The 21,997-nt window shown below is 42.5% G+C and overlaps 1 protein-coding gene and 1 non-coding gene across 3 annotated transcripts; both read right to left on the reverse strand.

The window, feature by feature from the left end:
- Positions 1 to 1,705: 1,705 nt before the first annotated feature.
- Positions 1,706 to 14,252, reverse strand: ABT1 (activator of basal transcription 1). Of its 2 annotated transcripts, XR_009733090.1 has the most exons (4): positions 13,960 to 14,252; positions 13,089 to 13,294; positions 12,447 to 12,933; positions 1,706 to 1,880 (listed from the first exon to the last, which is right to left on the reverse strand). XR_009733090.1 is itself a non-coding variant. In XM_061399315.1 (3 exons), the coding sequence occupies exons 1-3, from the start codon at positions 14,198 to 14,200 to the stop codon at positions 12,553 to 12,555; spliced, it is 828 nt and encodes a 275-aa protein (XP_061255299.1). In that variant the 5' UTR covers positions 14,201 to 14,252; the 3' UTR covers positions 10,445 to 12,552. The 2 variants fall into 2 exon arrangements, 1 of the variants encoding a protein (XP_061255299.1); XM_061399315.1 differs by lacking the exon at positions 1,706 to 1,880 and having other exon boundaries at positions 10,445 to 12,933.
- Positions 7,726 to 7,799, reverse strand: TRNAN-GUU (transfer RNA asparagine (anticodon GUU)). Its single transcript has one exon. It is a non-coding gene; the product is annotated as a tRNA-Asn (tRNA).
- Positions 14,253 to 21,997: the final 7,745 nt, after the last annotated feature.

Raw genomic sequence — 21,997 nt, forward strand, 5'->3', positions numbered from 1 at the left:
TTTCAAGGAGCAAGCATCTTTTAATTTCATGACTGAAGTCACTGTCCTCAATGATTTTAGAGTACCAAAAAATAAAGTCTCTAACTGTTTCCATTGTTTCCCCATCTACTTGCCATGAGGTGATAGGACCAGATGCCATAATCTGAGTTTCTTGAATGTTGAGTTTCAAACCAACTTTTTCATTCTCCTCTTTCACCTTCATCAAGATGCTCTTTAGTTCCTCTTCACTTTTTACCATTAGGGTGGTGTCATCTTCATATCCGAGATTATTGATTTCTCCCGGCAATCTCCCGGCAATCTTCCAGCCTGTGATTCATCCAGCCCAGCATTTCGCATGATGTACTCTGCATATAAGTTAAATAAGCAGAGTGACAATACACAGCATTGATTTACTCCTTGCCTAATTTTGAACCAGTCCATTGTTCCACATCTGTTTCTATGCTTCTTGACCTGCACTCAGGTTTCTCAGGAAGCAGGTAAGGTGATCTGGCATTCCCATCTCTTGAAGAATTTTTCACCATTTGCTGTGATCCACACAAAGAAAGGTTTTATTTTAGTGTGATCAATGAAGCAGATGTTTTCCTGGAATTCCTTTGCTTTCTCTATGACCCAGTGAATGTTGGCAATTTGATCTCTGGTTACTCTACCTTTGCTAAATCCAGCTTGTACATCTGCATGTTCTCGGTTCACATACTGCTGAAATCTAGCTTGAAGGATTTTGAGCATAACCTTACTAGCATGTGAAATGAGCATAATTGTGCAGTAGTTTGAATATTCTTTGGCATTGCCCTTCTTTGGGACTGGAATGAAAACTGACCTTTTTCAGTCCTGTGGCCACTGCTAAGTTTTCTAAATTTGCTGACATAGGTAAAGATGGTCAAAAATAAAGTAAGTCCTGAGGAGGTAATGTACAACATGCTGATTTTTTTTTAAAAGAGGTTACACTGAAAATATACTAAAATGGACAGTATGTTGGGTCATAATTGAAGCCTCGCTTCAAAGGACCAGAAGCATTCACTTTGCTATTGGTTACAGTGCATTATACTAGAAATCAATAATAAAAAGGTAATCAGATAATCTATACCTGCTTGGAAATTATGGAACATACTCCTAAATAACACGTGTCAAAACAGAAACCACAATAAAAAATAAATATTTTTACTCAATTATATAGGCACATCATATTAAAATTTGTGGATGGTGTAAAAGAAAAAGGAAATTTTATAGATGTGAATGCACTTCAGAACATAAGAATGCCTGAAAATATGTAGACTAATCTTCCATCTCAAAAAAACTGAGCAAAAGAATAGGAACTCAAACTCAAAGGAAGCACAAGCAAAACAAAAAGGGATGCACAAGAAAATAAACATACAGTGGGAGATAATTAACAAAGCACCAAGAATGGCTCTTTGAAATACATTCTTGTCAAATGCAAATAAAATAGTCACCAAAGTAGACCATGTCCTGAGCCATCAAATGAGTATCTGTAAATTTAAAATTGAAATTTCACAAAATACCAAATTAGAAATCAACAACAAACATACCAAAAATTTACAGATATTTGGAAACAAAAAATAACCCATGGGTCAAGGAATAAGTCAAGTGAGAATGAAAATATTTAAACTATAAGATAATAGAAGGATAACATAATAAAATCCACAAAAGAAAATACACATACAAAATTGTATGAAGGAAAACACAGAGCTCTGAAGAGAAATTTATTTATTTATTTTTTAAATTTATTTGGCTGTGCCAGTTCTTAGTCACAGCATGCAAACTCTTATTTGTGGCATGTGGGTTCTAGTTCCCTGACCAGAGATCAAACCCAGGTCCGCTGCAGTGGGAGACTGAGTGTTAGCCACTGGACCATCAGGGATGTCCTGAAATGAGAAATTTAAAAGTCAGGGATCCGTTTCCACATTAATCAGATAGAAAAAAGAAAAAATTCAAACCAAAACAGTAGAAGAAAGGAAAGAGTAACACTAAGAGAGTGAAAAATAATTAAAATATAATAGCAAAATAGGGAAAATGAACAAAATAAAAAATTGTTAGTAAACTTGACAAACCTCTAGCAAGCTGTTGGGAAAGTAGCTGGATGCCCCATGAGTCCTGATGTGCCAAGTTTTCTCTGCTTGAAAAAACTTTGGTCACCCTCCTGAACCTTCTCCTAGGCCCGTCTGTGCACTCGCTTGAGAATTCCAGTTTTAGCAAGAACAGCGTGTGTCAATTTAACCAGAAATCCACCACCATGACCTGTGATTGCCCTCAATTTCTGATCCATTTCCTCATCCTCCACCATCCCCCAGGTGATGTCTGATCTCTGAGGATACAATAAACCTGGATCTACAGGTGTTTCATAAAATCTGGAAAATGGAACAAATGTTTTGTCAATGCAGAGTGGAGAGCTGTCGCCCTAGAATACAGAATGTACCAGAGAATAGTCCCTCTAGTGACAGAATCTAACAGAAAACCAGCCAGCAAAGGGGAAATGTGTTTTGCAGAATCACAGCCCAAGCATCCCCAAAGTGCAACACACAATTGGGACCTATGAGATTCATATCATATATTTTTATGCTAAGCTCACGTGCTTATATGAGTTTTCCTATTCTAGATTACCCTACTGAAAAGATTTTTAAATCTTATTTCCAAACTTTATTACATGGGTAACTTTATGTCTTTACATATTTTCTGTAAAGTAAATTCAATAGAATTATTTCGCATGTCTTCTACCTATTCTTTTATTCCCTTGGGCTTCAGATCCAAATCTGAGTATCTAGACCTGTCTCAGTTACTGAGAACTTAGAGATTTTCTGCTTATCCCTTTAAACCATGATTCTCAGAGTTTCTTCTACACCCTAATTTATCATGCTATTTTTGATAATAACTTTTAAAACCAACTAAAATATATTAGGTGAACATCAAGCTACTCTCACATCTGTCGATGAATTATAGTAAATAATATTTATGACCTAGAAACATGACCCTTGCACTTCTAAATTTCTCCAATGAACTGGACTGTTCATATCAGACTCCCACTTAAAGTTTCTTTATAGAAGACTGCTGCTGCTGCCAAGTCACTTCAGTCGTGTCCGACTCTGTGCGACCCCATGGACAGCAGCCCACCAGGCTCCCCCATCCCTGGGATTCTCCAGGCAAGAACACTGGAGTGGGTTGTCATTTCCTTCTCCAATGCAGCAAAGTGAAAAGTGAAAGAGAAGTCGCTCAGTCATGTCCGACTCTTAGCAACGCCATGGACTGCAGCCCACCAGGCTCCTTCGTCCATGGGATTTTCCAGGCAAGAGTCCTGGAGTAGGGTGCCATTGCCTTCTCCATTATAGAAGGCTAGTTAACAATAAATTCTACATTTATACTATCTCTATGGGGATGTAATGGACATAATGTAACATGGGATTAATATTTAGACATGCCAAAACACTAAGATTTAAAATTCAATCAAGCTTCCATTTGATCTAAATTTATAACCACTTAACTAAGTGAAGTAATTGAGAATTACTTTATGTAAGGGAACAAAGATTCCTGGCTGTTTCCAGACCTTTGGAATGAATTTTTTATTTTAACCTTATTTAACCCTAAGGATGAATTACTTATATTTTCAAAGTTTTCAAATACATGCAGAAATCCAGTGGTCAAGGGAGAATAACTCGTCATCATAAAGGGAGAATGTGTTGGGTCCAGGAAATCACCTGAGGGAACAAACTTTTGTCAGTGTATGTTTTCCAAAGAAGGGGTAGCAAATGGAAGTCTTTGGACCACGAAATGTCCCTGTGATTCTTGAGAATGTTTAGCACTCTGGTTGTGAAATAGTAGAGCTATGCTTAAGCCAGCTCTGCTTTCAGGTGGGAGAGATGCTCCTAAATTGAGAACATCTTCATGGCATTTCTATTGGGCTCTATTTCTAAAGATGATGGACCATGTACTTTATCAATTTAAGCTGTATTAAAAACTCCTGAAGCTTCCTGAAGATTCAGAAAGTCTGCCAGTCAGGAACCTTTTTCAAAGAAGATCTGGATCAGGAATCATCCTTTGAAGATAATTTGCTTCTGATCCTAGGATTCTTCAGGTTCTCACAGGGCAACTTTGGGCTCTGGATTTCTCGGCCAATCCAAGTTAAACTTCATCCTTCCTTGGTGATCTCATACTTCAGAAGATCTCTGTCACCGTAGGCCTTTCTGAAGTGCCTCCTTTAGAAAAGGCGCCTGTGGATCCTCTTCTAAAGTCACATGTGATCTTGATTTCAATATAGTTTTCATCTGTTTCTCTGCCTCCCTCTCTCTCCATGTCTGTCACTTGTACTGATTTGTACTGTGTTCTTCCGTCTCTCTCCGTGTCTCAGATTCCCTCACTGAGGTCCCCATAAGTCATACACCGGTCCCTGTATACAGCAGAGGGGCATGAAAATATTTGTCTCTTCAGATTGGTCTCTCACGCACCAGCAGACACTTTTAACTTACTGATTTCCTGAGACACCTTCACTCTATCCCTCAGTTATTCAGTGAAACTTTTCCAAAGACAACTCTAGGAAACATTTGGTAAGATTTTCACTTAATAAGTAAAGATTTTCAGAACCTGATAGGGAATCAGAATCAGAAAGTAAATAAACCCACGGACAAAGTTCCTAACAGATCACAAGGGAATGGCAAAGCACTTCAGTATTCTTGCCTTGAGAACCCCATGAACAGTATGAAAAGGCAAAATGATAGGATACTGAAAGAGGAACTCCCCAGGTCAGTAGGTGCCCAATATGCTACTGGAGATCAGTGGAGAAATAACTCCAGAAAGAATGAAGGGATGGAGCCAGAGCAAAAAGAATACCTAGCTGTGGATGTGACTGGTGATAGAAGCAAGGTCCGATGCTGTAAAGAGCAATATTGCATAGGAACCTGGAATGTCAGGTCCATGAATCAAGGCAAATTGGAAGTGGTCAAACAAGAGATGGCAAGAGTGAATGTCGACATTCTAGGAATCAGCAAACTGAAATGGACTGGAATGGGTGAATTTAACTCAGATGACCATTATATCTACTACTGCAGGCAGGAATCCCTCAGAAGAAATGGAGTAGCCATCATGGTCAACAAGAGTCTGAAATGCAGTACTTGGATGCAATCTCAAAAACGACAGAACGATCTCTGTTCGTTTCCAAGGCAAATCATTCAATACCACAGTAATCCAAGTCTATGCCCCAACCAGTAACACTGAAGAAGCTGAAGTTGAACGGTTCTATGAAGACCTACAAGACCTTTTAGAACTAACACCCCCAAAAGATGTCCTTTTCATTATAGGGGACTGGAATGCAAAAGTAGGAAGTCAAGAAACACCTGGGGTAACTGGCAAATTTGGCCTTGGAATACAGAATGAAGCAGGGCAAAGACTAATAGAGTTTTGCCAAGAAAATGCACTGGTCAGAACAAACACCCTCTTCCAACAACACAAGAGAAGACTCTATACATGGACATCATCAGATGATCAACACCGAAATCAGATTGATTATATTCTTTGCAGCCAAAGATGGAGAAGCTCTATACAGTCAGCAAAAACAAGACCAGGAGCTGACTGTAGCTCAGACCATCAACTCCTTATTGCCAAATTCAGACTGAAATTGAAGAAAGTAGGGAAAACCACTAGACCATTCAGGTATGACCTAAATCAAATCCCTTATGATTATACAGTGGAAGTGAGAAATAGATTTAAGGACCTAGATCTGATAGATAAGAGTGCCTGATGAACTGTGGAATGAGGTTCATGACAGGAGACAGGGATCAAGACCATCCCCATGGAAAAGAAATGCAAAAAAGCAAAATGGCTGTCCGGGGAGGCCTTACAAATACCTGTGAAAAGAAGAGAGGTGAAAGGCAAAGGAGAAAAGGAAAGATAGAAACATCTGAATGCAGAGCTCCAAAGAATAGAAAGAAGAGATAAGAAAGCCTTCTTCAGCGATCAATGCAAAGAAATAGAGGAAAACAACAGAATGGGAAAGACTAGAGATCTCTTCAAGAAAATCAGAGATACCAAAGGAACATTTCATGCAAAGATGGGCTCAATAAAGGACAGAAATGGTATGGACCTAACAGAAGCAGAAGATATTATGAAGAGATGGCATGAATACACAGAAGAACTGTACAAAAAAGATCTTCACGACCCAGATAATCATGATGGTGTGATCACTGACCTACAGCCAGACATCCTGGAATGTGAAGTTAAGTGGGCCTTAGAAAGCATCACTACGAACAAAGCTAGTGGAGGTGATGGAATTCCAGTGGAGCTATTCCAAATCCTGAAAGATGATGCTGTGAAAGTGCTGCACTCAATATGCCAGCAAATTTGGAAAACTCAGCAGTGGCCACAGGACTGGAAAAGGTCAGTTTTCATTCCAATCCCAAAGAAAGGCATGTCAAAGAACGCTCAAACTACCGCACAATTGCACTCATCTCACACGCTAGTAAAGTAATGCTCAAAATTCTCCAAGCCAGGCTTCAGCAATATGTGAACCGTGAACTTCCTGATGTTCAAGCTGGTTTTAGAAAAGGCAGAGGAACCAGAGATCAAATTGCCAACATCCGCTGGATCATGGAAAAAGCAAGAGAGTTCCAAAAAACATCTATTTCTGCTTTATTGACTATGTCAAAGCCTTTGACTGTGTGGATCACAACAAACTGTGGAAAATTCTGAAAGAGATGGGAATACCAGACCACCCGATCTGCCTCTTGAGAAATTTGTATGCAGGTCAGGAAGCAACAGTTAGAACTGGACATGGAACAACAGACTGGTTCCAAATAGGAAAAGGAGTACGTCAAGGCTGTATATTGTTACCCTGCTTATTTAACTTATACGCAGAGTACATCATGAGAAATGCTGGACTGGAAGAAACACAAGCTGCAATCAAGATTGCCGGGAGAAATATCAAGAACCTCAGATATGCAGATGACACCACCCTTATGGCAGAAAGTGAAGAGGAACTCAAAAGCCTCTTGATGAAATTGAAAGTGGAGAGTGAAAAACTTGGCTTAAAGCTCAACATTCAGAAAATGAAGATCATGGCACCCGGTCCCATCACTTCATGGGAAATAGATGGGGAAACAGTGTCAGACTTTATTTTTCTGGGCTCCAAAATCACTGCAGATGGTGATTGCAGCCATGAAATTAAAAGACGCTTACTCCTTGGAAGGAAAGTTATGACCAACCTAGATAGCATATTCAAAAGCAGAGGCATTACTTTGCCAACAAAGGTCTATCCGGTCAAGGCTATGGTTTTTCCTGTGGTCATGTATGGATGTGAGAGTTGGACTATGAAGGAAGCTGAGCACCGAAGAATTGATGCTTTTGAACTGTGGTGTTGGAAAAGACTCTTGAGAGTCCCTTGGACTGCAAGGACATCCAACCAGTCCATTCTGAAGGAGATCAGCCCTGGGATTTCTTTGGAAGGAATGATGCTAAAGCGGAAACTCCAGTACTTTGGCCACCTCATGCGAAGAGTTGACTCACTGGAAAAGACTCTGATGCTGGGAGGGATTGGGGGCAAAAGGAGAAGGGGACGACAGAGGATGAGATGGCTGGATGGCATCACTGACTCGATGGACTTGAGTCTGAATGAACTCCAGGAGTTGGTGATGGACAGGGAGGCCTGGCATTTTGCGATTCATGGGGTCGCAAAGAGTCGGACACAACTGAGCGACTGACCTGACCTGAACACATCACATCCGTCAAAGCCGGCCCTGGGTGGGCTTGAACCACCAACCTTTTGGTTAACAGCCAAAGGTGCTAACTGATTGCGCCACAGAGCCAGACACTATAGAGTTTCTTTTCCAAGGATGTTATTTTTTGTTTAAACTGTATATAACATTTTAGAAATGCATCTTTTGCTGGGTAATAATACAGATATTATCCCTAGTAGAGAAAAAGTGGAGTGTCAATTAAGTGGGCTGGGATGCGTAACTGTTGTTTACCCAAACATGAGCTTATTCTAAGGAAAGACATCCAGACAGAACTTATTCTCATTTCAGTGAGAGAGTTTTTGCTAATAATTCAATTGACGGAAAACCCCTCGAAGGATTCCGTAGACACGAAGATAAATTAAATGGGAAAGACACGAGTAAGAGCAACAAAGATGGGTAAATAATTTAGAAGAAAATCTGTTGTTAAGTTTTCCAATAGAAAGTTGGAAAAGTTGAGGGGAAACAAATGACCATCACCAAAGCCAAGCCTACCAAGTTGTTCCTTGAAAAGAATTCAGGCGAGGGCTTCCTTTAGGTGAGTAGTTTGGGCACTTTCACATTTAGTTAAGTGAAAGCCGTAACTCTGGTCTCCATTGTCTTATTATTTCATATTAACTAGTGCTTTATTATGAATTTCTGTCCTGAATGTTCAAATGGGTGCAATAGTATCAATAAAATGTACCTAAAAGTGCACGGCATTTTTCATTAGGTTGTTTATTTTCTCTTTATATATATAGTATATATTATATAAATATATAAAAATATATTTAAAATATAGACCCTTAACTCAATCACACACAGTAGCTCACGGGTGGGATGAGTGGGCAGGAACTGACAAGAGTCCCAGTTATTCTCAGGTCCCTTGAGACCAGTCCTGGGTCACTGCCTGGTCTTCGCCCTGGAAGCTGCCACCCATTGAAGCCCTCACGCACTGAAGCCCTTGTACACCAGATGTGCTTCTCAAACACATTTTCTTGTCCTTCCCTCCCCTTTTACCCTTCCCCTGTGGTTTCTAGGGTAATTCCAACCACTCCCTCCCATATCCTGCAGTATCCTGAGACACAACTGGTGTTTGTGCCTGCGCCAGGCTCCTTTGTAAGTTCTTCTGCATCCTCCTGAGTGATTTCACGCCTGAGAGGGGAGGCTGAGGAAAGGGAAAGCCAAAACACTTTACATTGCTGTTCACGGAAGCTTAGTTCAAGTCTCACAGGTATTCCGCATTTTAACATATTAAAAAAAAAATTAGAGCCTAGAAAAGCAAACTCTTTAACCGATTATTTTCCATTTCATTCCCCCTGGCTGAGTTTATTACTCAAATCGCTTTGTGTGTGGTGAAGGAAATGGCAACCCACTCCAGTATTCTTGCCTGGAGAATCCTAGGGACAGAGGAGCCTGGTGGGCTGCCATCTATGGAACCACACAGAGTTGGACACGACTGAAGTGACTTAGCAGCAGCAGCAGCAGCAGCTTTGTGTGGGTGTGAGAATGGTGGACACATTTACCAAAAAGGAAGAAAATTACCACTTCTGCTGGGAGTTGGAGGTGGGACTCCCTCTTAAAGGTTGGGAAATCTAATTAACACAGAATCTTCCTCTGCTGAGGATAGGGTCACATCAAATAAACCCATCTAAGTTGAAAGCATCTGTAATTCCAAAATGCATTTAATATACCTAACCTACTGAACAGCGTAATGTAGCCTGGTGGTGGTGGTTTAGTTGCCAAATCTATCAGACTAGGCTCCTCTGTCCATGGGATTCTCCAGGCAAGAATACTGGAGTGAGTTGCCATTTCCTTTTCCAGGGGATCTTCCTGACCCAGGAATCAAAGCCGGGTCTCCTGCATTGCAGGCAGATGATTTACCAACTCTACCCTAAATGTGCTCAGAACACTTTCATTAGTTGGGCAAAATCTAACCTAAAGCCTATTTCATAACTGTGTTGATTATCTCATATTATTTATTGAATACTGTACTGAGAGTGAAAAGTAATCATTTACCCTTATGATTGAATGGCTGCCCAGCTCCAGGAGAGTATCACACCACTTATCAATGGCACTAGCCATGGAAAAGATCAAAATTCAAAATTGGAAGTAGTTTCTACTGAATGTGCACCACCTTTGCACTGAAGATAAAAAATTAAACACTGAACCATTTTAAGTCAGGGACCACAAGCAATCCACTGAAACATTAACTCTTAGGGAAACGGCACATTCCTGAGGCTTAGACAAAGGGTTTTTCCCCTTTCAACTCTATAGTATTGTTACAAGACTACTTCCAGAGATAAGAAGAACAATGTAAAAGTAAACTGAGGAAGAGTGCTTTGTGATTTTTGGACATTTTCAGGAATTTCATATGCCTGGACACACCTATCAAGAGCCCTCCTACTCTCTTTAGCAGAATCCCATTCCTCATCTTACCAATTTATCATTTTCTGCAAATGCAGGGTCCTACCTTCTTGGATGGTGTGTAACTAAGTTGATTCAAAGAATTCATTGCAACAATAGGTTCCTAACTTAGTCTAACAGTCTAATCATATAGGGGATGGTTGAGTGCTGTATCACCCAGTTTGCAACACTTGGTATTAGATTAATCCATTCATATTTGCAGTAACTCTTCACTATATGTTACATGATGTTCATGCAATAAACATTTACCATATACACATAGGCAAAGCAACTGGGGAAGATGCTGGTAATAAAAAACATTAAGGAGCAACTTGTGTCACATATAAGCCTAATTTTAATGATGGAAATGTGGAGATGATATGATTTTGTATGCTTGTGTATTAAACAAGTTAACTCATATAAAAAACTTAAGCATTGTTCAAATGGGGACAAAACTGGAAGTATAAAAAAGGTATTTTCCTTTCAAAGGGCTTAGAAGTGAGGGAATCACAATTATAGTTCCTGGGAAATCGATTTCCTTCCACCCATTCTTATTTTCATTTTTCACTCCACTTGTGACTTACCCACCCATAGGTTTGAGCTCTACATGCAGAACTGTTTAAACTTGAGACTGAAATGCTGACTTTGAATATCCTTATATATAACATCAATCTGGAAACACAAGTTCATTCATTCAAAAAATTAAGCCCTACGTGTGTTTTACTGTTAGTAACTTAAGTTTCTTCATCTTCGTATTCTCTATGTAGGAGAAGTGACAACAGATACTCAGAACTTTGAATAAATGAATATAACAGCTTGTCAGATTCTGAAACTGGATCTTCCTGGTTCACATGGAAGACATCATGAAGAGTCCACATGGAATAAACCCAAATGAAATGAGCACAGATGTGTTTGTGTGCTGAGTTTTGAGGACTGTGAAAAATGTTACACCTAACAGATCATAATTCATTTCTTTCCTCCCAAATAAACTGCACTTATCAAGTTGAGATCTTAATAAAATTTGGTTATTTAGAGCCAAAGTAGGTGAATCCACTTGACCCAAAGAACACAATGATAATTACATTGATGACAGTTAAGCAGAAAGAACAAAAAGAACCTAAGAAAATAAATGGCACAAACAAAACTCAAATGACTTTACTATTATTGCTCTAACACTTCCTGTAAGTTTAAATAGCCAGAATTTTAGTCTATTATGAGGCTGTGTATAGATATTTTTCAGTTTTTTGTTGACATCTCAGTTTTCATTTCCCATCAGTGGCTTACATGCATTCTATCACCTCCAGAGCTGCTTTGCATGTTGTTTGTGAACCTTCCCTTGTCTAAGCATAGACAAAATGTATAAATGCACCAGAAGGACATTATGTGTGCACAACTACCTCCTAGGCTTTGCCCACCTTCACAACAGTCTGAACCCAACACGTCATCCATGGAGTTTTGTTTGCAATTATAGGAGTTTATCAGGCTCTTTCAGACTTTGGTTCACTTCTCAGGATGTTGCTGACTTTCCCAGATAGAATCAATCAGGCCTTCCCATGGCCTCACTCTACCTCTTATATACATCTGGCATGATGCCTACAGTACTTCTATACATTTATTTCTTAAACATCTGTCTTTTTTAGCAGTCTATAAGACTTACACCAAGGGCCATGTGTCCTCATATAGTGACTTAGTAAACGTTGAATTAAATAAGTGTTAACAACAAGGCCTAAGAAACTGATTAGATAGGTAAATGTTGAATTAGATAAGTGTTAACAACATGGCCTAAGAAACTGATTAGATGGAAAACTATCCAGGTTAAAATGGAGGGAGGTATCCTGTGTCCAGAAGATGGAGTGAAGGTGGGTGAATTCTGTCCAACACACAAGTTGGAACTTATCCAATGACCATCTCCACCCCCCCACGCCATAAACTACAAAGGTATGTTTAAAAATATGTATTTACATATCTTTTTCTATTCTATAAATATATTTTGAAGGTGGCTCCCAAGCCACTCTAGCCCATTAACCCCTGTCCCTATTAATCTTTTCTAAACAAAAAGGATGTTGCTGCTGCCCAATAATGTGGTTGGTAAACAGCTGTCTGGACTAGCCATTATCACTCTAATTCAAGGTAAAGGCTGTTCCTGGGGCCAGAAAGTAGGACTTTTAAAGGGTCCCAGTGGGCAGAAGGCAGGAAGCCAAGAACTGAACAAGGTAAAACAGACATGAGCAGACTAGCATAATCATGCTGGTAAGAACTAAGTGCCTCAGCCAGGCATGTACAGGAGCTGGAAGGAGGAAGAGGAGAGGCCTACAAAACTTCTGAGGAACTCACCAGACTCCTGGTTTGAGAAACACAACAGAATGTCCGCCTGGGTAGTCATTATAAGGTAGACAGGACGCTGGGCTGGGCTAGGAGGTGGAAGGGGCCTCTCTGACCCTCAAGAGTTCCTGGCCGGTGAGGAGTTCCCCCTGCTTTCTGAGGGTGTAGGGGCTCCAAAGATCTTGGCAAGAAGCCCTCGGTTGGAGCGGGCCTGGTCCTGAGCGTTAGCCAGGCGAGCTCGTTCACGCCCCCCTGGCCGAGCTGCCTTCCGGGCCCTCATCTCCTGCTCAGTAGGACGCTGGGCAAAGGCCCAGGAACCATTCGGGCGGGTAGAGTCCCCATCAGCCGCAAGAAAACGCTGTCCGCGCTCCACACTTCGAAGATAGAAGTCAGTCTCACGCTTGGCCTGGGCAACCTCAGCCCTCAGACGCTGCCTGCGCACCTGGCGCTCAAAAGCAAGATGCTCGCTGAGGTGGGACCAGGTAAAACGGTGCAGGTACTGTGGACAGGAAAACAAGAAAAGATCTGAGTAAGGCAGATCACAGATGGGGAGTTGATGGAAGGGATGGGCGCCATAAAGACGATAAGGGTGCGTGGGCTGTGGCCGCGAAGGCGAGAGGGTGAGTGGTGCGGCAGACAAGCCAATCCCCTCACCTTGAGGTTCCACAGATCATAACGGAAGGGGCTGCGCCTGCGGGAGCCCATGGGCGTGTTGTGAAGACTGACCGCCACACGCTTGGCTACTCGCTTGTCCCGGAACTCCACCCAGCCCTCCGTGTAGTCCTTGCTGTACTTGGACCGCTTTTTCCCTCCGGCGGCGGAGGCAGCTGCTGCCTTCTTCTTGCGCTTCACGAACCCGTCTGGAGTCCAAGACAAAGCAGTGGTCAAAGAGGCCCATACAGCATCCACTCAACAGCACCTCCCACTCACCAATTCTCCAGACCTCCCCGCAGGCCAGGATCCCACCTTGTCTTTGCCCATAAGTGGCTAACTGTATAGTCCACACTTTACCCCTCATCTAAACTCAACCTTTTCCTCAAATGTTAATTCTTTTATCATTACGTCTGCCCTAATCGTTCTATTTAAAACCTGCACAGGCCCCCAACCCCAATTAGTGACTGAATGGGAGTTGGGCGCGGCCTATCATATACTGTCTCTTGACCTGGGCCTCGACATGACAAAGAGGTATGTTCAGTTTTGTGGAAAAATCACTGAGATTTTAATTCAGGCCGTACTCATTTAACAAACTGGTAAATTCGCCTCAAGAAAGTAGGGTGGGCGGAGCCGAGATTAGAATCCAAAAATTAGCGAAACATTTAGGCTCAGCTAGGTATACAAAGCTACCCACATTCTGCATTTCAGCCTTCTAAAACGTGCGCGTCACCTACTTACCAAAGAAAACAGACGCAGGTACCCGGCTCCGTCAGCGCCTCCAAGCACGGCTGAGGCAACAAAACACGCACTGTGTATTCAGTGCCAGCGAGTACCACCCCTCTTCCCTCACCATCAAGGCCTGAGCACTTACCCTCAGCCTGGAAAAAAACACGCCCGACCTCCCCGTAGGCGCTGAGAAGGTTCCGTACGTGTAAAGGCCTAAAGCGGGGCGGGATGTGGCCCAGGTACACAATGCCCGGCACTACCCGTTTCTTGCTGCCACCAGCCGCGTCTTCAGATTCCTCCTGTTCCTCCTCTGCCTCTAGTTTCTGGTCACTCCCTTCCAGAGGTCCCAGCTCCGCGGTGTCCAACTCCAAACCCTCTACCTCCATGCTTGCCGATACGTAAGACAGGGCAGCCGTAAAGCGCCGCGCCTCTGACGCACTCGTGTACGACAGCCTGCGGTTGGTGGGCGGGGCCGGCTCGAGTGACGTCAAACGAAAAGAAAGGACTGTGCCGGAAAGTGCAGGAACTAGCGGAGAGGGCGGAAGTAGGCAGGGTCAGCCGCGAGATACAAAGTGTGAGAGCCTTTGACTCCCGAGCTGAAGAGACAAAGGCGAGGTAGACCCTCCAGCATAATTTATCCTAGAGAATTCCGTGGTGAAATGCAAAAGGAGGGGGATGAGGCATGCTCTTCGGAAATTTTGGAGAACTATTTTGGAAGTGAAGGGAGGTTTCTTTGTATTCTAGCGGTCAAAGTAGCATTTTACCCAAAGGACTCGGGTGAGACTCCAGTTGGGGGATGGCTCAACTTCTGAAGTTTACTGAAATTTCAGTTTTTTAATTAATTAAGTTTGAGTGTTAACTAATTTTCCAAATTTAATTTAGAGATTTGAGTTTTTAAAATTTAAGTTTTGAGAATGTAATTTACCTTTGCAAATAAAAGTTTTAGAAATTTAGTCAGACTTAATGTTTGAAAATTTCACTTGTGACCTTTTCATTTAGTTAAAATCTTTTTTACTTTAAAATATTAATTTAAAATTTGATTTTGTGCATAAATCATCTAAAAGTTTTAACTTGCCACAATTTCTTTTATTTTAAAATTTGGCGCCTGTTTTACATTTGTGTTAATGCATGATTTGTATTTATACTTCTGTTTCAAACATCTATTGGCAAATGTATACTTAGCCTTGATTTAAGCCACCGCTAGGACAGGGAGCTTTATTCTCCCTGGGACTTTGTTTTCACAGTGTTGGGGTCCAGGGTACCCAAAATGTGCCTCAGTGGCATACTGATTATGTTGAATTAAAGTTACTGAAGAATCTGATACTACTCTTCTGTCTCCCTAAAAGCAAGAAATCTCTCTTGTGAAAGGTATTTCCATGCATTTGGTGGAAAGACACCATTAGCACCAAAGATATTCTAGGTTAAGGTTATATAAACAAACCTTACTTCTTTAATTTACTACCTCAAGCCTAAACTCTATTTAGATTCTTCACTAGCTAGGTACCCAGAACCTAAGTTTCTTTGTCTAAAAAGTATCAAAGCTGCCTGATTTGGCCACTTCTTAGGTCCCATTTCCATGGGACCTCCATGTTCATGAATTAAAATTTCTTTCTTTTTCTCCTGTTAACATCTTGCAACCACAGGTACTCAAGAGGAGAAGGGGAAATTTCCCCCTCCCCAACAACAGATTTGCTGTTAGATCACAAACTAATTTTCCCTCTGTTGTAGCCAAACACTCCAGAAAGCAAACTCACTCAGAAGGACAGCATGAAGGAGTGGAGTGCAGTTTATTATACCAGCGGGTCTGAGGCAGAGTTTCCTCTTTAGCCAGGGTTACCAACCAATTTTTGTGACAACGTTTTATGCCCAAGGTGTATGTGCCCAAGCCCACATCTGCAAATTCTTTAAAACCCACTCTGGACAATGTTAGTAAGAGATAATCAGGTTTTAGCCATAAATTCACATTCTAAAGCTATCTGGACATACAGTTTACCCCACATCAATAGGTATTATTAAGATTTCAGAAGATAGTGATTGATTACATAGTGGGCATTGCATTCCTTCTGGCTCCGGGAGGTCTAGGTACAGGGTCTGCCTGGTCTGGTTTTTATCCATCCCGGAGACCTGTTCAGCCGCTGGTATTTTATCTCCATGGCCTCCCAGATATACAGTCCAAAAGTTTGCTGAGAGTGTAAGATGGAGTTCCTTTTCTTTTAAAAATGAAGTCAGTCCAGTCAAGGCAACCTGCTCCTTTAGTCTTTCATTCCCCTCTCTTGATGCTCTTAGCTTCTAACGTGAATATCACTTATAGGGACATATTGCACATTAGGTCTTTTGGCATGTACTTGGGTAAATGTAGTCAATATCAGCGACACAAATTGGACAATATACTGGAGAATACAAGGTCCACATAACAAAATTAACAGAGCAACTGTAACAACAATTGACAGTTCGCCAATCCCCCTTTATCCATGAAAAAACAGAAAAGGTACTGAGTCATCTGACATTTGTTTTACATGAGCTTGTGTATCTCTGAGAGCTTCAGTAACGTTTCCAGACAAGACTGGGATATACACACACCACTCAACCTTTATTATGGCACAAGTCTCTCCTTGAGCAGCGGTCAAGATGTCCAAAGCCATTCTATTTTGAATTACTGCCTTTCTCATTTGTATTTGTTCAGTATTTAATGCTTGAATTGCCCTCAGGCTGTCATTTAGGGCCCTTTGGGTGAAATTAGTTAGGGCTTCAACTCTAATCATTGTACCTGTAGTGCCCAACGAAGGAACAAATGTAGCAGTCAAATAATCATACCAATGGAAAAGTGATCGTGACCATCTGGCCCGTAGGGAGGGTACATTTATGGGGTCCTGTATTGTTGGCCTAATGTTCCCATGGGCAAAGGCCAGACCTAAAGTACATCTTCCTACCCACACTTAGGTACCCATGGCCACAGATTGGTCCTGCATAACCAATGAGTGCTGTTTGGAGCAATCCACCTGATTCCGGGGTTGACTCCCTAGTCCGTCCCAGGCCATTGGGTGGATTGATTTGGATCATAAGTAATTTTATAGGTCTTATAACACTGTTCTGTCCGTAGAAAGCCCACTGGCTTCAAGTCCTTTTTGTCTATTGTCTGGTTATTATATCCAGTAGTGTGTACAGCCTGTTCCCAGCAAATGTCAGCTATCATAACAAGTTGTCTCTTTTCTGGAGTAATCTACATAGATTCATTTCATATCTGGTAAAATTGGTCAAAATACCTGTTTTTTTTTTAATTGTTTGGGCATTGGCTATCACATAATATTGATAAGCATTTTCTGAGCTAAGAATACAATTAAAATGTATCCTGTGGCCTTTTGTCAGATCATCAGCCTTTTTATCAAACCAATGGGTAGTGGCTGCTGTAATGACAGTTTCCACATTCGACTTTTGTTGTTTCATCTGAAGAAAATAGTCACATAAACTAGGCATGTCACCCCTTCGTAGAGGTGACACCCACCATGGGAGTCCATCCATGATGGACATGGGCATAGCTCCACATACCCAGCAGTTAGATCTATTGTGGAAGTCAGCATAGGAATGTGCCCATGAGATGAAAATGTTGTCTTATGCTGAAATTAGGGTTAGTCCCAGGATACCAGAAAGTCCGTGTAGTAGGAGTTGATTGCGGAGCTTCATTTTTTCTTTTTAAGATGATCTTGGTTTCACGGAGATCAGCGAGGTCCTTTTGTATAGTCCACTCGGCATCCTCCAGGTCTGTGTGGTATGTCCTCTTCACCCTCGTGTGATGGATCCAGGGAGTGACACCTGCAACTTTAACTGCCTTAGGTGTAGTTAGTACAACAGTATATGGATCTTTCCAATGTGGGGCCAAGGAGTCATGCTTCCAGTCCTTGACCCACACTTGATCACCGGGCACAAATTCATGAATCTGCTCCCCAAGGGGGAATGACATCCATTCTTGGACAAACTTAGTTACCTGGTTTATCACTTTACCTCATTTTTCCATCCTCTGTGAAATCCCATCCCCCTCTTACATGGCAAATTTGCCAACACCTGTCTTACTATGGGAGGGGGTCTTCCATAGACAGTTTCATAAGGAGAATAACCATGGGAACATGAGGTCATTCTTAATTTGAGCAAGGCCACCAGAAGTAAGTCCATCCATGAACCCTCAGTCTTTATGATCCATTTTGAAAGTGTATCTTTTAGGGTTTGGTTAGTTCTTTCCACCATTCTGGAACTCTGGGGTCTATATGCTGTATGTAATTTCCATTTGACATTTAGAGGTTTACATAGTTGTTGAATTAAATTGGCTACAAAAGCAAGACCATTGTCTGAGCCTATACTGGTTGAGAACCCAAATCTGGGGATTATTTCTTGAATCAGACAATGAGCCACTTCATTTGCTTTTTCAGTTCAGGTGGGGAATGCCTCCACCCAACCTGAAAAGGTACGTACCACGACTTGTAAATAATGATAATACCAATAGGGTTTCATTTAAGTTAAGTCCACTTCTAAATGTTCAAAGGGCAGAGTACCCTTTAATTGTATTCCCAGAGATTTCTGCTTATGTCCGGGGGTAGCATTGACCTCTGAGCAAGCAGAACAGTTCTGGGATTCCATTTTACACAAGGAAGAAAGCCGTGGTATTAAAAAATATTTCCAAATTAATTCTTCCATTTTGTCACATCCCAAGTGAGTAGCCTAGGGTACTGAGACACTAATGAAGAGGCCAATATTTCAGGAACTAGCAATCTGCCATCCAGCAGTTCCCATCAGCCCTTTTCATTCTTGGTGGCCCTTTCTATCTCAGCCAGCTGGTCTTGGGCCGGGGTATACTGTGGGACAGTTGAAGTTAACTTGGGCATTCTCAAGAGCACAAAAGCCTTAACAATCCCACCCCAGTGACTCCAAATTCTTCAGCGGCTTATTTTGTGGCTCCATCTGCCTGTCGATTTCCCCCCGCCTGCAGGGTGCCCTCTTTTTGGTGAGCCCAGCAATATATTATTGCTACTTTTTCAGGTTCCCATACAGCATCTAGTAGGGTCAAGATCTCTTCCTTGTTTTTGATGTCTTTACTGTTAGCTGTTAAGAGCCCTTTCTCCTTGTATAGGGCCCCATGTACATTGCAAAGTAGCAAAAGCATACCTGGAGTCAGTGTAAACGTTGGTCTTCTTACCTTTTGACAACTGGAGGGCCCGAATGAGAGCCCATAATTCAGTCCGTTGAGCAGACCAGTGAGATAGCAGAGAACCAGTCTCGACGATGCTCTTTTCTGTGACTACCACATACCCCGATAGCCATTGTCCTTGTTTCACCAGGCTGGTGCCATCAGTGTACAGGACCCAATGTGAGTCCAGGATTGGCTAGTCTCTCAGGTCAGGTCTGCTAGCATAAACTTCTTCCAGGATTTCTTCACAATTATGTGAGGGTCCGCCTTCCCCCATAGGAAGGAATGTAGCCAGATTTAAGGTCTGACAGAGCTCAATAGTAACATGGGGGTTCTCACATAAAAGTCCCTGATATTGGGTAATCTGCTACGTTGACAACCATTTGTGGGGTCTCCTCATAGGAGAGCATTGACCTCATGGTGGACCTTTACAATTAAGTTTTGGCCCAAAGTTAGCTTGGATGCTTCTCGGACCAGTAAGGCAACCACGGCAATCACTCGAAAGCACCCGGGCCACCCGGTGGCAATGTTGTACAGCCGTTTTGAGAGATAGGCCATTGGTCTATCCCACGTCCCCATAGCCTGGGTTAATACCCCCATAGCCACTTTGTCTTTTTCAGTCACATAAAGAGTGAATGGTTTAGTAAGTTCTGGCAGACCCAATGCAGGTGCCGATGTAATTGCCAATTTTAGCTTTTCAAAGGCCTGTTGCTGCCTCTCAGTCCAATTTCGTGAATTCCCTTCTGGCCCTGTTAGGAGTTCGTATAACGGTTGGTCCATCTGAGAGTATCCTGGGATCCAAATTCTACAGAACCCAGTGGCTCCCCCAAATTCTCAGACCTATCGTCAGGTTTTTGGTCATGAGATTCTCAAGATTACTTCGTTTCTGGATTGGTCCAACAGTCTTTTGCTCCATCTCAGGACAAACCCCAAATATCTTACCTCCTCCTTGTAGATCTGTGCCTTTTTCCTCGAAACTCAGTAGCCCGTCTCCATCAATGGTTCTAGCAAAGCCTTAGTTCCTTCCCAGCAGTGTTCTTTATTCTCTGCAGCCAACAGCAGATCATCCATGTATTGTAGCAACCAGTATCTAAACCTTCCTGGCTGGAATGAATCCAGATCGGAAGCCAAGGCTTCCCCAAAAATGATCGAGGAATTCTTAAATCCTTGTGGGAGGCAAGTCCAAGTGAGCTGTTGTTTGGTGCTCCCTGCTGGATCTTCCCATTCAAAGACAAAAGTGGGTTCAGGTACCGGAGCAATGTGGATACAAAAGAATGTGTATTTTAGATACAGGCGAGTATAGGTCTTAGCACTCGGTGGGAGGAGACTGAGTAAGGTATATGGGTTAGCAACAGTGGAGTGTAGAGTTATCGCTGTTTGGTTGACCTGTGTGAGGTCCTGTACAGGCCTGTAGTCCTGTCCCCCTTCCTTCTTAACTGGCAAGATCAGTGTGTTCCAGGCTGACTGGCATTCAATCATGATGCCCACCTGCTGTAGTGTATTTATATGTGGAAAGATACCAATTCGTGCCTCCAGCGGTAACTGGTACTGACATTTCCTGACTGGTATGGCACCAGGTTTGAGTTCTCTTACCACTGGAGCTTAATGTTTGGCGAGCCCGGGCGGGGGCAGGGGGGAGGGGAGGGGGAGGGTGGATATCTTTCGCCCAAACCTCAGGGAATTGTTGGATTAGCTCTCTCTCTCTGGATTGTTTAACCCATCAGGTTTCCCTTCTGAAAGATCATGCAACCTCCATTCATCTTGAGGGGTTACCGAGAGGGAGAGTAAATAGGTGGTCGAGCCCACTGGAGAGTGGGTCTTTCTTGGGGGGAAAGGTCACTTGTGGCCCCAACTTAGACAACAAGTCTCTCTACAACAGAGGTACTGGGCATTCAGGAATATACAAGAATTCATAAGTCACTTGATGCCCCCCACCCCAATCTGGCATTTTTGGGGTAGACAGAATGGTTAGTCAGCTTTTCCCTGGTTACTCCTACAGCAGTGACCTTCTCTGGGGAGCCACCTGTTCAGTCACCACTGACATTTCTGCTCCAGTATTCACCATAAAGTCAATAATTTGGTCCTCCACTTTTAGTTTTACCATGGGCTCTTGGGGACCTTGTGTCTTTGAGCCCCGGCACCCCTATTCAGCTTCCAGTTCAGCCAGCCCGAAAACAGCCAATGCCAGTTATTTTTCCCAGCTATTCTGGGGCATTCATTTTTCCAATGACCGAAGCCCCGGCATCGGGCGCATTGATTTGGTTGCAGGGCGGTCCTGGGCTTCCTTGTAGGAGGCTTGCCAGGAGACCAACACTGATTTAGAGGGGGTGGAGGTTTTGGGGATGGCCCAGGGAGGGGCCTTCCCAAGGCCTGAGCCAGTAACGCGATCCTCTAATCTGCTCTCTTGTTATCCTTCTCTCCGTTTTTTCTCAGCCTTCTTTTTTGCCTCCATGTCTCTGTTTCTGAACACCTTATTAGCAATGTCAATTATTTGTCAGCTGGTCGTGGCTAATACTCCGTCTATCTTTTGGAGCTTGCGTCTGATATCAGGGTAGGCTTGAGATACAAAGGTTGTATTTATCACAATTTGAGACCAAGCTGCCTCTGGATCTATTGGTGTATAAAGTCTATAGGTCTTGCATAGTCTTTCATAAAACTCAGTAGGTGTTTCGGTTTCCTTTCGGACTACTTCGGTATGTTTTGCCATATTTATAGGCTTACCGGCAGCCCTCTTGAGATCTTGTAAAATAGCCGCCCTATATCTCTCAAGGTGGCCCCTTCCTGCCTCTGTGTTATAGTCCCAATCCGGCCTTTCATCAGGGGTGGCTAATTCTGCCTACCGCTGTGGGTTTACAGTACACTCGGGGTCCACTTCTTGTAGCCATTTTCTAGCCTCAGTATGGATCCTGTGTCTTTCTTCAGTACTGAAGAGGGAGACTAGCAGCTGGATTATGTCGTCCCACGTAAGACGGTAGATTCGAAAAATAGTCTCCATCAGCCTGATCAT

Source organism: Bos javanicus, chromosome 23, assembly GCF_032452875.1.
Source record: "Bos javanicus breed banteng chromosome 23, ARS-OSU_banteng_1.0, whole genome shotgun sequence".
In the NCBI taxonomy this organism is placed as follows: domain Eukaryota; kingdom Metazoa; phylum Chordata; class Mammalia; order Artiodactyla; family Bovidae; genus Bos; species Bos javanicus.